General features: G+C 40.0%; 1 protein-coding gene across 1 annotated transcript in view; it reads left to right on the top strand.

Moving 5' to 3' along the window:
- Positions 1-1,366: 1,366 nt before the first annotated feature.
- nr2f5 (nuclear receptor subfamily 2, group F, member 5) overlaps positions 1,367-15,407 on the top strand; it is a 64,713-nt gene continuing 50,672 nt past the window's right edge. Inside the window, exon 1 of the mRNA XM_062062323.1 lies at positions 1,367-2,261. Within this exon, the coding sequence (XP_061918307.1) occupies positions 1,895-2,261 (367 nt within the window). The 5' untranslated portion in view covers positions 1,367-1,894. The remainder of the gene's footprint in view (positions 2,262-15,407) is intronic.

A 15,407-nucleotide genomic window follows, 5' to 3' on the forward strand; every position in this document is an offset into this window, starting at 1 on the left:
TGTTGATATATATTGATATATAATGCTTACGGACTGTATCCCTTGCAGACTGTGTTGATATATATTGATATATAATGCTTACGGACTGTATCCCTTGCAGACTGTATTGATATATGTTGATATATAATGCTTACGGACTGTATCCCTTGCAGACTGTATTGATATATATATTGATATATAATGCTTATGGACTGTATCCCTTGCAGACTGTATTGATATATATTGATATATAATGCTTACGGACTGTATCCCTTGCAGACGGTATTGATATATATTGATATATAATGCTTACGGACTGTATCCCTTGCAGACTGTATTGATATATATTGATATATAATGCTTACGGACTGTATCCCTTGCAGACTGTATTGATATATATTGATATATAATGCTTACGGACTGTATCCCTTGCAGACTGTATTGATATATATTGATATATAGTGCTTACGGACTGTATCCCTTGCAGACTGTATTGATATATATTGATATATAATGCTTACGGACTGTATCCCTTGCAGACTGTGTTGATATATATTGATATATAATGCTTACGGACTGTATCCCTTGCAGACTGTATTGATATATATTGATATATAATGCTTACGGACTGTATCCCTTGCAGACTGTATTGATATATATTGATATATAATGCTTACGGACTGTATCCCTTGCAGACTGTATTGATATATAATGCTTATGGACTGTATCTCTTGCAGACTGTATTGATATATATTGATATATAATGCTTACGGACTGTATCCCTTGCAGACTGTATTGATATATATATTGATATATAATGCTTACGGACTGTATCCCTTGCAGACTGTATTGATATATATTGATATATAATGCTTACGGACTGTATCCCTTGCAGACTGTATTGATATATATTGATATATAATGTAGGAAGCAGAATATTAATAACAGAAAGAAACAACCCTTTTGTGTGAATGCGTGTAAATGGGGGGAGGGAGGTTTTTTGGGTTGGTGCACTAATTGTAAGTGTATCTTGTGGTTTTTATGTGGATTTAATTAAAAAAACAAAAAACAAAAAAAACGATACTGATAATAAAAAAACGATACCGATAATTTCCGATATTACAGTTTAACGCATTTATCGGCCGATAGTATCGGCAGACTGATATTATCGGACATCTCTAATTATTATTATTATTATTATTATTCTTTGCTGCCGTCAATCAAAGCTTCTCCCCAACCGACGACCGTCCAATCACGAGGCTCCTGACTTATGACCCGCCCGACTGAGCAACCAATCAGCGACGGCTCTTCCAGGCTTGAGGAGGCGGCATGACCTTATATGGCACCTCGACCCCGCAGATGGAGCCCGCCCGCGGCCAGGGGGGGCGGCGCGAAAGGGGGCGGAGGGTTAACAGGCGACCGGTGACACTTTCCCCCAAATGTGCAGCTCGTCTCGGGGAGAAGTGAGCCGTGTTGCGCGCCCAGTACGACCGTCACTGCCAGCATCATTATCCGGCCAGGCGACTGCTTGTTCGTGCGTCCCCCATGAAGCCAACCAAGTATCAGCGGGCATTAGCGTCTGTATCCCGAAGAGCGCCGGACTCCTTCCGCCGTGGCCCAGCAGCCCTGGATGGGACTACTTGACGGGGAGACAAATAAGTGTAAACTTTCAGCTTTTTGACTATTTTTAACTCTTCTTTTTACTCTTTAACGTCCACGCCGGCCGACTTTTTGACGTCCCTCGGACTTTATGGCTCCGTGCGCGGCCAGCAGCAGCAGCAGCGGCGGCAGCAGCGGGACTTCCATCGGCCTTGACCCCCCGCTCTGAACCCTGATCCGCGCCGCAATTAAAACCACATCCGTCTTCCTTTTCTTGGTTCTTTTCCCTCTCTCGGTCCCAAGTGTGGCGGATAGCATGGCAATGGTAGTAAACCAGTGGCCAGAGAGCATTTCCGCAGACCCGGGCTCGCAACACCAGATTTGCGGCCAGGAGCCCGGAGGCGCCCCGGGGACTCCTAGCGGCTCGACGCCGGGCAACGAGGCTCTCTCCGGGGACAAGCTGCCCAACGTGGACTGCATGGTGTGCGGGGACAAGTCGAGCGGGAAGCACTACGGCCAGTTCACCTGCGAGGGATGCAAGAGCTTCTTCAAGCGCTCCGTCAGGCGGAACCTCAGCTACACCTGCCGGGGGAACCGCGACTGCCCCATCGACCAGCACCACCGGAACCAGTGTCAGTACTGCCGCCTGAAGAAGTGCCTCAAAGTCGGCATGAGGAGAGAAGGTAAGGCCGGTATGTTTGCTGGGGGTCATGTTGCTTTCCACGTCAACTTCAAACAGAACAAATATGTGTTTATTACATTCACAAGCAATATTGGACCATTTATTTTCATATTTTTCATGATGATGCTGGAATGTGTCATCTACAGGGGCATCTCAATCATTTAGAACTACTTTAAAAAGGCTATTTTTTTACAACTTCTGTTGAAAAAGTCAAAGAGAAATATCTATTCATTATTGAATAGCTTACGGCTAAAACAAATTCAGTATCTTATATGTTTACAAATGGTCAAAAACTACTAATAAAACTTACCCAGCCCTTGGAAATGCTGTCTATTACTTACAATTCCTATATAAGACAAGAACACGTTTTTCTTTTTTCATAAGTAAATGCTTGGAAAAAGTCAGCTAACAATGAAGTCGCTCTGTTCCAGCACTTTAAAAAAAACATCCCTCAACATTTTATATACGTGCTGTAACTGTATATGTAAAGTTCTAACAGGGACAATTATAAAAACATGTCCTTTTTTTTTAAGTATTTTGCTCATTTTAAGCATTCTGGGGTGTTTTAATTTTCCTGAAGGAATCAATAAAATACTATCCATCTATTAATTTCACATCACAACATTTGCTTTTGCCTTCAACAACAACACTAAATATGCAGACTTCATGAGAGACAACAAACATAATACAACAATCCCTTACTGTCCAATGTCTGCTCTCGCTGAGATGCCGACTGACGGAATGTTTATACATTCCCGTTTAGATGAAGAATTCATCATAATCCTTGTGAAAGGTTAAAAAAAATGGGTTCAAACGAGCGTCTTTTTTGCTATAAGTTGACCAACTTCTGGGTTTATGTCCACAACCTTCTACTATCCAGGTGAGAGGCACGCTTTATCATTTAGGGTGAATTTTAACCAACTCAGAGACAAGAGAGCAGCACCCCAGCTCATTGGGTTAATATAGCAGCATAAGCTTGTTACCTCTCTGCGATTAATGCGCCACTGAAAATAGTTCCTTAATGTTGGAGCTGATAATAACAATATCCCTAATACTTGGTCAAGATTCAGGTCACAAAATGTAAATGGAGTGCTGTTGCCAATTTTGGATGGTTATTTTGAGGGCGGGATAGAGGAGCTCCCATTGACTCCATTATTAGCTGACTTTTTCTAACGTTTATTTATGATTTAGAATGCATAAAAAAATGAAAAACATATCTGTTCTTAATGATCGGCAAAATTAAAAAAGAAAGTGCCGTTTTCCTTTAATTGGTGTCGTAGACATCAATTACATTTTGCACAAGTCGCACCTGTACATTTCTGAGCGCTCATCGTTATTACAGTCGCCATGGAAACCGATAATCAGCCTGCACCAGCATCACATGCCTGCACCGCTTTAAGCAAAAAAAAAAACCAACGAGAATCCTCCGTCATCTCTTTGTGTTGTCTTTTAATGGCGCTGTTTGCTCAGCGACACCCGAAGCCGCGAAGCACAGGATGCCGCTGCGCTTGTTGTATTGTGTTGGATTAACAACGGGTCACTTGGCGCCCAAAGAGGAGCCGCGCAAACGTGTCGGCAGCTCGCCCTGATTGTTAATTATTACTAATTGGCGCTGACGTGCTTTGCAACCGGCGGCCTCAATGTGGGTCACGGACAGAAATTATCCCTCGGACGGTTTGGACATTCAAACACATCGTAGCATAAAGCAAGCTGAGGCTGTTATGATGTGCTGTGATGCTGCTTGGTCAGAGGCAGCGTCAAGGTTCAAACCCCCCGAGAGAGTCGCTTAAGATGATCCCTCCGAGCTTCCACAGGTCATGTCCTCAAGTGTGTGTGTGTGTGTGTGTGTGTGTGTGTGTGTGTGTGTGTGTGTGTGTGTGTGTGTGTGTGTGTGTGTGTGTGTGTGTGTGTGTGTGTGTGTGTGTGTGTGTGTGTGTGTGTGTGTGTGTGTGTGCCTATACACACACTATCCTGCACAAAACCGACAAGCCAAACCAGCCTGGGTCACGCTCTTGTGAGATGAAACCCGAGGAAATCTGCTGATGTCACTGCAACAATGTCTTCACTGCAACAACAGCAGCAAAAAAAAAAGCATTAATTTAGTGAAATCTGGTCATCTGATGCAAGAGATGACAAGATGCCATAAATGTAGTGGAAATTGAAGAAAACCCTGGTGAAATACACTACCGTTCAAAAGTTTGGGGTCATATTGAAATGTCCTTATTTTGGAAGGAAAAGCACTGTACTTTTCAATGAAGATAACTTGAAACTAGTCTTAACTTGAAAGAAATACACTCTATATCAGGGGTCACCAACCTTTTTGAAACCAAGAGCTACTTCTTGGGTAGTGATTAATGCGAAGGGCTACCAGTTTGATACACACTTAAATAAATTGCCAGAAATAGCCAATTTGCTCAATTTACCTTTAACTCTATGTTATTATTAATAATTAATGATATTTACACTTAATTGAACGGTTTAAAAGAGGAGAAAACACACAAAAAAATGACAATTAAATTTTGAGACATAGTTTATCTTCAATTTCGACTCTTTAAAATTCAAAATTCAACCGAAAAAAAGAAGAGAAAAACTAGCTAATTCCAATATTTTTGAAAAAATTAAAAAAAGAATTTATGGAACATCATTAGTAATTTTTCCTGATTAAGATTAATTTTAGAATTTGGATGACATGTTTTAAATAGGTTAAAATTCGATCTGCACTTTGTTAGAATATATAACAAATTGGACCAAGCAAAGACAAATAATTATTTCTTCTATATTTTCCAGAACAAAAATTTTAAAAGAAATTCAAAAGACTTTGAAATAAGATTTAAATTTGATTCTACAGATTTTCTATATTTGCCAGAATAATTTTTTTGAATTTTAATCATAGTAAGTTTGAAGAAATATTTCACAAATATTCTTCGTCGAAAAAACAGAAGCTAAAATTAAGAATTAAAATAAAATGTATTTATTATTCTTTACAATAATAAAAAATTTTTTTTACTTGAACATTGATTTAAATTGTCAGGAAAGAAGAGGAAGGAATTTAAAAGGTAAAAAGGTATGTGTTTAAAAATCCTAAAATCATTTTTAAGGTTGTATTTTTTCTCTAAAATTGTCTTTCTGAAAGTTATAAGAAGCAAAGTACAAAAAATAATGAATTTATTTAAACAAGTGAAGACCAAGTCTTTAAAATATTTTCTTGGATTTTCAAATTCTATTTGAGTTTTGTCTCTCTTAGAATTAAAAATGTCGGGCAAAGCGAGATCAGCTTGCTAGTAAATAAATAAAATTTAAAAAATAGAGGCTGCTATTTGAGCTATTTTTAGAACAGGCCAGCGGGCTACTCATCGGGTCCTTACGGGCTATCTGGTGCCCGCGGGCACCGCGTTGGTGACCCCTGCTCTATACATTGCTAATGTGCTAAATGACTATTCTAGCTGCAAATGTCTGCTTTTTGGTGCAATATCTACATAGGCCCATTTCCAGCAACTATCACTACAGTGTTCTAATGGTACAATGTGTTTGCTCATTGGCTCAGAAGGCTAATTGATGATTAGAAAACCCTTGTGCAATCATGTTCACACATCTGAAAACACTTTAGCTCGTTAAGAAGCTACAAAACTGACCTTCCTTGGAGCAGATTGAGTTTCTGGAGCATCACATTTGTGGGGCCTATTAAACGCTCAAAATGGCCAGAAAAAGAGAACTTTCATCTGAAACTCCACAGTCTATTCTTGTTCTTAGAAATGAAGGCTATTCCACAAAATTGTTTGGGTGACCCCAAACTTTTGAACGGTAGTGTAGTTATTTCATGTAAATAAATATGTGGGACATTTTTGGAATAAAGTGAATGGAAATCGACAAATCAATAGATTTGGGGTAGAAATATGAAAGGTGGCTTTCAGGCACAACATAGTGGATAAATGTCGCAAAAAAAGTCAACATCAAATATTTTTTATGTATAATTTATTATTTTTAAAACTATAACTTTACCTGAATTGTACAGATCATAATTTGCAAAAAAAAAAAAAAAAAGAACAATTACCGCAATTTCCGGACTATAAGCCGCACCTGACTATAAGCCGCACCAGCTAAATTTAGGGGAAAATACAGATTGCTCCATATATAAGCCGCACCCGACTATAAGCCGCAGGGTTTTGATGTGTAATTAGCGTAGTATATAGGGGTTCCTGCTACCACGGAGGGGATTGTCGGGACAGAGATGACTGTTTTGAACGCAAAGCGTCCCATTTATTAACAATAAATCTTTCAATCATTCAATCAAACTTTCACATCTTTGACATGGCGAACAGCATTCGTGCAGAGTACAAATAATACAACGGTGCAAAGTAATACAAAGTGCTCGCCTGTACGTTATCAAAATAACCAGCCTACCGGTATATGAAAAGTCAGTCTTTAAAGGCCTACTGAAAGCCACTACTAGCGACCACGCAGTCTGATAGTTTATATATCAATGATGAAATCTTAACATTGCAACACATGCCAATACGGCCGGGTTAACTTATAAAGTGACATTTTAAAATTCCCGGGAAATATCCGGCTGAAACATCGCGGTATGATGACGTATGCGCGTGACGAAGTCCGAGTAACGGAAGTTATGGTACCCCGTAGAATCCTATACAAAAAGCTCTGTTTTCATTTCATAATTCCACAGTATTCTGGACATCTTTTGCAATTTTTTTAATGAACAATGAAGTCTGCAAAGAAGACAGTTATAGGTGGGATCAGTGTATTAGCAGCGGACTACAGCAACACAATCAGGAGGACTTTGTTGGAGCGCTAGCCGCGCTAGCCGCGCTAGCCGCGCTAGCCGCGCTAGCCTTGCTAGCCGCGCTAGCCGCCGACTTCACCTTGACTTCCTACGTCTCCGGGCCGCCAAACGCATCGGGTGAAGTCCTTTGTCCTTCTGCCGATCGCTGGAACGCAGGTGAGCACGGGTGTTGATGAGCAAATGAGGGCTGGCTGGCGTAGGTGGAGAGCTAATGTTTTTAGCATAGCTCTGTGCAGTCCGGTTGCTAAGTTAGCTTCAATGGCATCGTTAGCACAGCATTGTTAACCTTCGTCAGCCTGGAAAGCATTAACGGTGTATTTACATGTCCACGGTTTAATAGTATTGTTGATTTTCTATCTATACTTCCCGTCAGGGGTTTATTTCTTTTGTTTCTATATGCAGTTAAAGCAAGATGCTATCACGTTAGCTCGTAGCTAAAGCATTTCGCCGATGTATTGTCGTGGAGATAAAAGGCACTGAATGTCCATTTCGCATTCTCGACTCTCATTTTCAAGAGGATATAGTATCCCAGGTGGTTTAAAATACAAATCTGTGATCTACAATAGAAAAAGGAGAGTGTGGAATCCAATGAGCCAGCTTGTACCTAAGTTACGGTCAGAGCGAAAAAAGATACGTCCATCACTGTCTCTCAAGTCCTTCACTGTAACGTTCCTCATCTACGAATCTTTCATCCTCGCTCAAACTAATGGGGTAATCGTCACTTTCTCGGTCCGAATCTCTCTCGCTCCATTGTAAACAACGGGGAATTGTGAGGAATACTAGCTCCTGTGACGTCACGCTACTTCCGGTACCGGCAAGGCTTTTTTTTTTATCAGCGAGCAAAAGTTGCGAACTTTATCGTCGATTTTCTCTACTAAATCCTTTCAGCAAAAATATGACAATATCGCGAAATGATCAAGTATGACACATAGAATGGATCTGCTATTCCCGTTTGAATAAAAAAAAAATCATTTCAGTAGGCCTTTAATCATTGTGTCATCGTCTTCCTCCTGCGTACTAAAACCACCGAAATCCTCTTCGTCGGCGTCGGAGAAGAACAGGCCGTAAATAAGCCGCACCCTCGTATAAGCCGCAGGGACCAGAACGAGGGGAAAAAGTAGCGGCTTATAGTCCGGAAACTACGGTTTGATTGATTGATTGAGACTTTTATTAGTAGGTTGCACAGTGAAGTACATATTCCGTACAATTGACCACTAAATGGTAACACCCCGATAAGTTTTTCAACTTGTTTAAGTCGGGGTCCACTTAAATTGATTCATGATACAGATATATACTATCATATATACTATCATCATAATACAGTCATCACACAAGATAATCACATTGAATTATTTACATTATTTACAATCAGGGGTGTGGAGGGGGGACGGTGGTGGGGGGGTATGGACATCAAGTAGTGGACATAGAGAGAGAGAGAGAGAGAGAGAGAGAGAGAGAGAGAGAGAGAGAGAGATCAGAAGGCATAAGAAAAAGAAAAAGTATCTGCATTTGATTGTTTACATTTGATTATTAGCAATCCGGGGAGGGTGTTAGTTTAGGGTTGTAGCTGCCTGGAGGTGAACTTTTATTGCGGTTTTGAAGGAGGATAGAGATGCCCTTTCTTTTATACCTGTTGGGAGCGCATTCCACATTGATGTGGCATAGAAAGAGAATGAGTTAAGACCTTTGTTAGTTCGGAATCTGGGTTTAACGTGGTTAGTGGAGCTCCCCCTGGTGTTGTGGTTATGGCGATCATTTACGTTAAGGAAGTAGTTTGACATGTACTTCGGTATCAGGGAGGTGTAGCGGATTTTATAGACCAGGCTCAGTGCAAGTTGTTTAACTCTGTCCTCCACCTTGAGCCAGCCCACTTTGGAGAAGTGGGTAGGAGTGAGGTGTGATCTGGGGTGGAGGTCTAGAAGTAACCTGACTAGCTTGTTCTGAGATGTTTGGAGTTTAGATTTGAGGGTTTTGGAGGTGCTAGGGTACCAGGAGGTGCATGCGTAATCGAAAAAGGGTTGAACGAGAGTTCCCGCCAGAATCCTCAAGGTGCTTTTGTTGACCAGAGAGGAAATTCTGTAGAGAAATCTTGTTCGTTGGTTAACCTTTTTGATTACCTTGGTTGCCATTTTATCACAGGAAAGGTTAGCCTCTAGAATGGAACCTAGGTAGGTGACCTCATCTTTCCTGGTGATAACAATGTCACCCACTTTTATGTTGAAGTCATTGACTCTCTTAAGTTTGATGTGGGACCCAAACAGGATGGATTCTGTTTTACCCAAGTGTACGGATAGCTTGTTGTCAGCGAGCGGTATTTATTGTTGTCTTATTTTTTCCATGCACAACAACATGAGGACGTTGACTTCTCCATCAGGTCACGGCTGCTGAGCTCGACGTGTTTAGAACTAAGTATGCAGTTCGGCACGACACAAGAGTGACGTTTGCGCTCTCATTCCCGCCGACAGTCCAACGCCACAAATCCGGCTCCTGCGGCGCCACGCTTGACTTGTGCAGCGGAACCTCAGCTGGCTGGCCTCGCTCTCTCGTCGGTGCGTTTGAGGTCAACGGGATTAAACGCTGTCCTCAAATCCTCTTTGCGGGCCCAGCTTCTGTTCATCAACACGCATTTGTCCACTTCGGACCACCTTTTTTTCTCCCCCCCCCCCCCGCCCCGAGAAGCACCGCGAGATGAAGAAGCAGAAAGTAATTGTGTTGTGAGCAGGAAGCGCGATTTGAAACGAGCGCCGTGTGTCTCAGGGCCAATAAACCATGTAAACATGAATATTGGAGGACGCGTGCATGATTATTTCATGGCCGCATCCACGCTAAATTTAACGACCGCGGTCCACGTGCGCGTACGGAAGTCACGCTCGCTGTACATTATTCATGGGGTTCAGAACGGGTTACCGCGGTAACGCCATGTTTGTTCTCGAGTGACATTTGTACTCGTCGCGATTATTCCGCAAGAAGCAGAACATGTTTGACATTTTATTCATCTTTCAGGAACGTGTTTGTGTGGGAATGACTGTTGATGACAACCTCCCCCAAGCCAAATGTCATCTTTAAAAAAAAAAAAAAAGAGCTCTTCATTAGACGAAAGTGCAACTGATTTTGTCTGTTAAATAATTAGCAGAGCGTTTGCTTTGATATGGCGTTCATGACATTTCGCTAGACACGCTAAAAGTTTAACGACCTCTTCACATTGAGAACATTTGCCTTTGTGCCTCCTGCACTGCCTCGCCGCCAAGGGGCATCTTTGACCTCTTTGCGGGGCTTCGTATCATTGGATGATGACTGCGAGAGCGCCGTGACGGTCTGTGGCGGGCCCGGCGGCGGCGGCGTTGTCGGCCAACCTCACAGAACCTCGGCTTGTTCTCCTTGTAGATGTGGTCTGACGCATCCGTTTGGACTGCCGAGAATGTTTGCCGACACGTGAGGCTTGGGAAAAGATGGCCGTTTCTCAGGCATGGCGACTAGACGGGAGGCCAAAGCAAGAAACCAAAGCAATGTCGGGCCTTCTTTTAATGTCTGGGTTGCTCTTCCAGTGTTTCTTAAAGGCCTACTGAAATGAATTTTTTTTATTTAAACGGGGATAGCAGATCTATTCTATGTGTCATACTTGATGATTTCGCGATATTGCCATATTTTTGCTGAAAGGATTTAGTATAGAACAACGACGATAAAGATTGCAACTTTTGGTATCTGATAAAAAAAAGGCTTGCCCCTACCGGAAGTAGCGTGACGTAGTCAGTTGAACATATACGCAAAGTTGGGAGTGGGGAGTTGAAGCTATTCAGATAGGGAAGATGCTGTGAGAGCCGGGGGTGACCTGATATTCAGCTGGGAATGACTACAACAGTAAATAAACACAAGACATATATATACTCTATTAGCCACAACACAACCAGGCTTATATTTAATATGCCACAAATTAATCCTGCATAAAAACACCTGCGTGTTTGTTACGCTAGCTCCTAGCTCCTCTGCTAGCTCCTAGCTCCATAGAACACGCCAATACAATTCAAACACCTGATCAACACACACAATCACTCAGCCCAAAAGACCGTTCACCTAACCCAAGGTTCATAAAGCTTATATATTTTAAAAAATTTACGTACATACGCAAAAAAAAGTTGCGCACATACGGTCAAGCGATCAAATGTTTAGAAGCCAAAGCTGCATACTCACAGTAGCACGTCTGCGTCTTTGTCATCCAAATCAAAGTAATCCTGGTAAGAGTCTGTGTTGTCCCAGTTCTCTACAGGCGTCTGTGTATCGAAGTCAAAAGTCCTCCTGGTTAGAGTCTCTGTTATCCAAGTTCTTCCATCTTGACTGCATCTTTCGGGAATGTAAACAAAGAAGCGCCGGCTGTGTACTGTTGTTGCTGACTACGTTCGAAAAATACGTCCATTTCGCACCGACAACTTTCTTCTTTGCTTGCTCAGCTTCTTTCTCCATAATGCAATGAACATGATTGCAACAGATTCACGAACACAGATGTCCAGAATACTGTGGAATTATGAAATGAAAACAGAGCTTTTTCGTATTGGCTTCAATGTGGAAGGCATACCCGTGTTCCCCGGGCTACGTCACGCGCATACGTCATCCTCAGAGGCGTTTCGAACCGGAAGTTTAGCGGCAAATTTAAAATGTCACTTTATAAGTTAACCCGGCCGTATTGGCATGTGTTGCAATGTTAAGATTTCATCATTGATATATAAACTATCAGACTGCGTGGTCGGTAGTAGTGGCTTTCAGTAGGCCTTTAACCATAGGGCTGGTGCCAACTGTTGGGCTGCGAGTGCCCCCTGGAGGTTCTCAGCTGTATGGGCCGCAGCGGTACTCCGTTGCATTACACTTTTCCACCACTTGTGGCAGTAATGACAATCTCAAACAAACAGAAGAAGTCTGGAGCGAAGTCTCTTCAGCGCAAAAATTATGACCAGGGAGTTAAAGCTGTATTTTCATTTGCACTTCAATTTTACTGGCAATTTATTTAATAAAAATACATATTATTATTATTAATTTAATTACAATGTATTTCTTTATTTTAGCACTGCGTAATTGTATGTCATTTTGTTTTTTACGGTGTATTTGATTGGTATTGATTCTTGTAATCAGCCTGACCTAAGCCTGGATAATAATCTTTGTGATTAACACATGTTTTCATATCATTTGACAAAGTTTATCCTGTTCAACTGTAAGTACAGTGGAACCCCGATCTACGAACTTAAGAGGTTCTTGAACACGGTTCGCCGACCGAAAGGTTTGTCAAGTGAAACAGACTTCCCCAAAAGAAACAACGTAAACATGAATAACTGGTTGTCGCGTCAACAAAAGTCCCTGTTTTGTATTATAAAATGCACACTTTGAAGACACTACAATGTGTATATATACTGTATATATAACTAACATATATACTGTATATATAACTAACATATATACTGTATATGGAACTAACATATATAATGTATATGGAACTAACATATATATAATGTATATGGAACTAACATATATACTGTATATGGAACGAACATATATATACTGTATATCAGGGGTCACCAACCTTTTTGAAAGCAAGAGCTACTTCTTGGGTAGTGATTAATGCGAAGGGCTACCAGTTTGATACACACTTCAATAAATTGCCAGAAATAGCCAATTTGCTCAATTTACCTTTAACTCTATGTTATTATTAATAATTAATGATATTTACACTTAATTGGACGGTTTAAAAGAGGAGAAAACACGAAAAAAAATGACAATTAAATTTTGAAACATAGTTTATCTTCAATTTTGACTCTTTAAAATTCAAAATTCAACCGAAAAAAAGAAGAGAAAAACTAGCTAATTTGAATCTTTTTGAAAAAATTAAAAAAATAATTTATGGAACATCATTAGTAATTTTTCCTGATTAAGATTAATTTTAGAATTTGGATGACATGTTTTAAATAGGTTAAAATCCAATCTGCACTTTGTTAGAATATATAACAAATTGGACTAAGCTATATTTCTAACAAAGACAAATCATTATTTCTTCTAGATTTTCCAGAACAAAAATTTTCAAAGAAATTCAAAAGACTTTGAAATAAGATTTAAATTTGATTCTACAGATTTTCTAGATTTGCCAGAATATTTTTTTTGCATTTTAATCATAATAAGTTTGAAGAAATATTTCACAAATATTCTTCGTCGAAAAAACAGAAGCTAAAATGAAGAATTAAATTAAAATGTATTTATTATTCTTTACAATAAAAAAATATATATTTACTTCAACATTGATTTAAATTGTCAGGAAAGAAGAGGAAGGAAATTAAACGGTAAAAAGGTATATGTGTTTAAAAATCCTAAAATCATTTTTAAGGTTGTATTTTGTCTCTAAAATTGTCTTTCTGAAAGTTATAAGAAGCAAAGTAAAAAAAATAATGAATTTATTTAAACAAGTGAAGACCAAGTCTTTAAAATATTTTCTTGGATTTTCAAAGTCTATTTGAGTTTTGTCTCTCTTAGAATTAAAAATGTCGGGCAAAGCGAGACCAGCTTGCTAGTAAATAAATACAATTTAAAAAATAGAGGCAGCTCACTGGTAAGTGCTGCTATTTGAGCTATTTTTAGAACAGGCCAGGCGGGCGACTCATCAGGGGCCGTACTTATCAAGCTTCTTAGAGTGCCATTTTACACTTAAGTCCTGAGAATTTGCGAAATTTAGTCCTACTCTCAAACTTAAGAATAAAAGCTTTTTATCAACGTTCTTAAGTCTAAGAATCACTCCTACTCTCCACGATATTTAAGAGACCTTCAGAGGTGTCTTAAGTGGTTAGGAGTTGCCAGCAGGGGATGGCACTGAGGCGAGAGAGACGTGCGCGAACGTTCAGGGAACGGAACAATGTTTTTTTTTTTTTGATGACGAGCAGCTGATCAAACGGTATCGTTTACACAGAGCGGATATTATTTTTGTCACAGATTTAATACTTTTCGATTCCATGTTGATTTCTGCATGTGGCTGCAGTGGGCTAGTATATATAGAGCCACCCACATCAGTTTCAAATTAGTTGCCTAATTAATGAATTGGAAAGAAAATGTTATGACAGTAGCGTATGTGTGTGGCCGTGAGGTGAGTGACGTCAGTGAGTGTGTGGGCGAGAGAAGAGAGGGAGCGGTAGCGTGAGTGCCGGCGGGGACTAGTTTGTTTTGTATTATTTTGTAGTTTATTGTCAAAATATACACTCCCATTGTCCACTTCAATATTTCCAAGATATTTCTTTATTCTTAGACAACGGATTCCATTCCGTGATTGGTCATTTCTATGGACACAGAAATGACGTCACCTAAAATTGCGTTTACGGCACATAGTAATGTCGTAATTCAGCTCTGAGTGTGACACTTAAGATTCAGTCCTACACTTCGCTGAAAGTGTGAGTAAGACGCTTGATAACTAACTTTTAAGTGCAGCTTTCAGCCAAGAATTTATTTACTCTTAAGTCAACTCTTAGCAGACTTTTTAGGAGTAATTCTAAGAAGCTTGATAAGTACGGCCCCTGGTGTGGTTAACTTGAGTCACATTGCAGTCTACACATATCTCTTATGTGTGACTGCCATCATATTGCAGTCTACACGTATTTCTTATGTGTGACTGTCATCATATTGCAGTCTACACGTATTTCTTATGTGTGACTGCCATCTACTGGTCACACTTATCAATGCACCATGTACCAAATAAAATAGCTTTGAGGTCGGTAAGCACAACCAGAATTATGCCGCCGGGTTATAAGGCGCACTGTCGAGTTTTGAGGGGACAAACATGATTTTAAGTGCGCCTTATAGTCCAGAAATTACGGTATATAAACTTTTAGCAACACATCGGCTTCTTTACCTCTCAGTTTGTATGTATTTATATATTTATTTTACCTTTGATTATCCAGGGTAAAACAATTAGGAACAGATTGTCATTTGCAATGCTGAGATGTTGAAGTGTGATAATAATCTCTCATCGTCTCTCATTTATCATTAACAATGAGCGCTATGTATCACTTTCAAACACGCTCTTGATGTGTTGGAACATAAATGAAGGTTTAAAATAGAAACTTTGTAAGCGTAAAACGTACACAGAGAATGTCCGCCAGTTGTGGACAATGAAGAATACTTTGGTGGTATATAATTATGATGAATGATTACTATTATTAGTTGAAAATAATTAAAATAGCAGTTTCCCCCCGCTTGCCAACATGCCTGGCAGTGGATAGAGGTGGGAATCTTTGGCCACCTCACAATTTAATTACAATTACAATTCAGAAGCTACGTTTTGATTAAGAATCAATTATTGATGCATCTTTAATTTATGGATATTGATGA

Source organism: Entelurus aequoreus, linkage group LG11 (genome assembly GCF_033978785.1).
Source record: "Entelurus aequoreus isolate RoL-2023_Sb linkage group LG11, RoL_Eaeq_v1.1, whole genome shotgun sequence".
NCBI classification, from domain to species: domain Eukaryota; kingdom Metazoa; phylum Chordata; class Actinopteri; order Syngnathiformes; family Syngnathidae; genus Entelurus; species Entelurus aequoreus.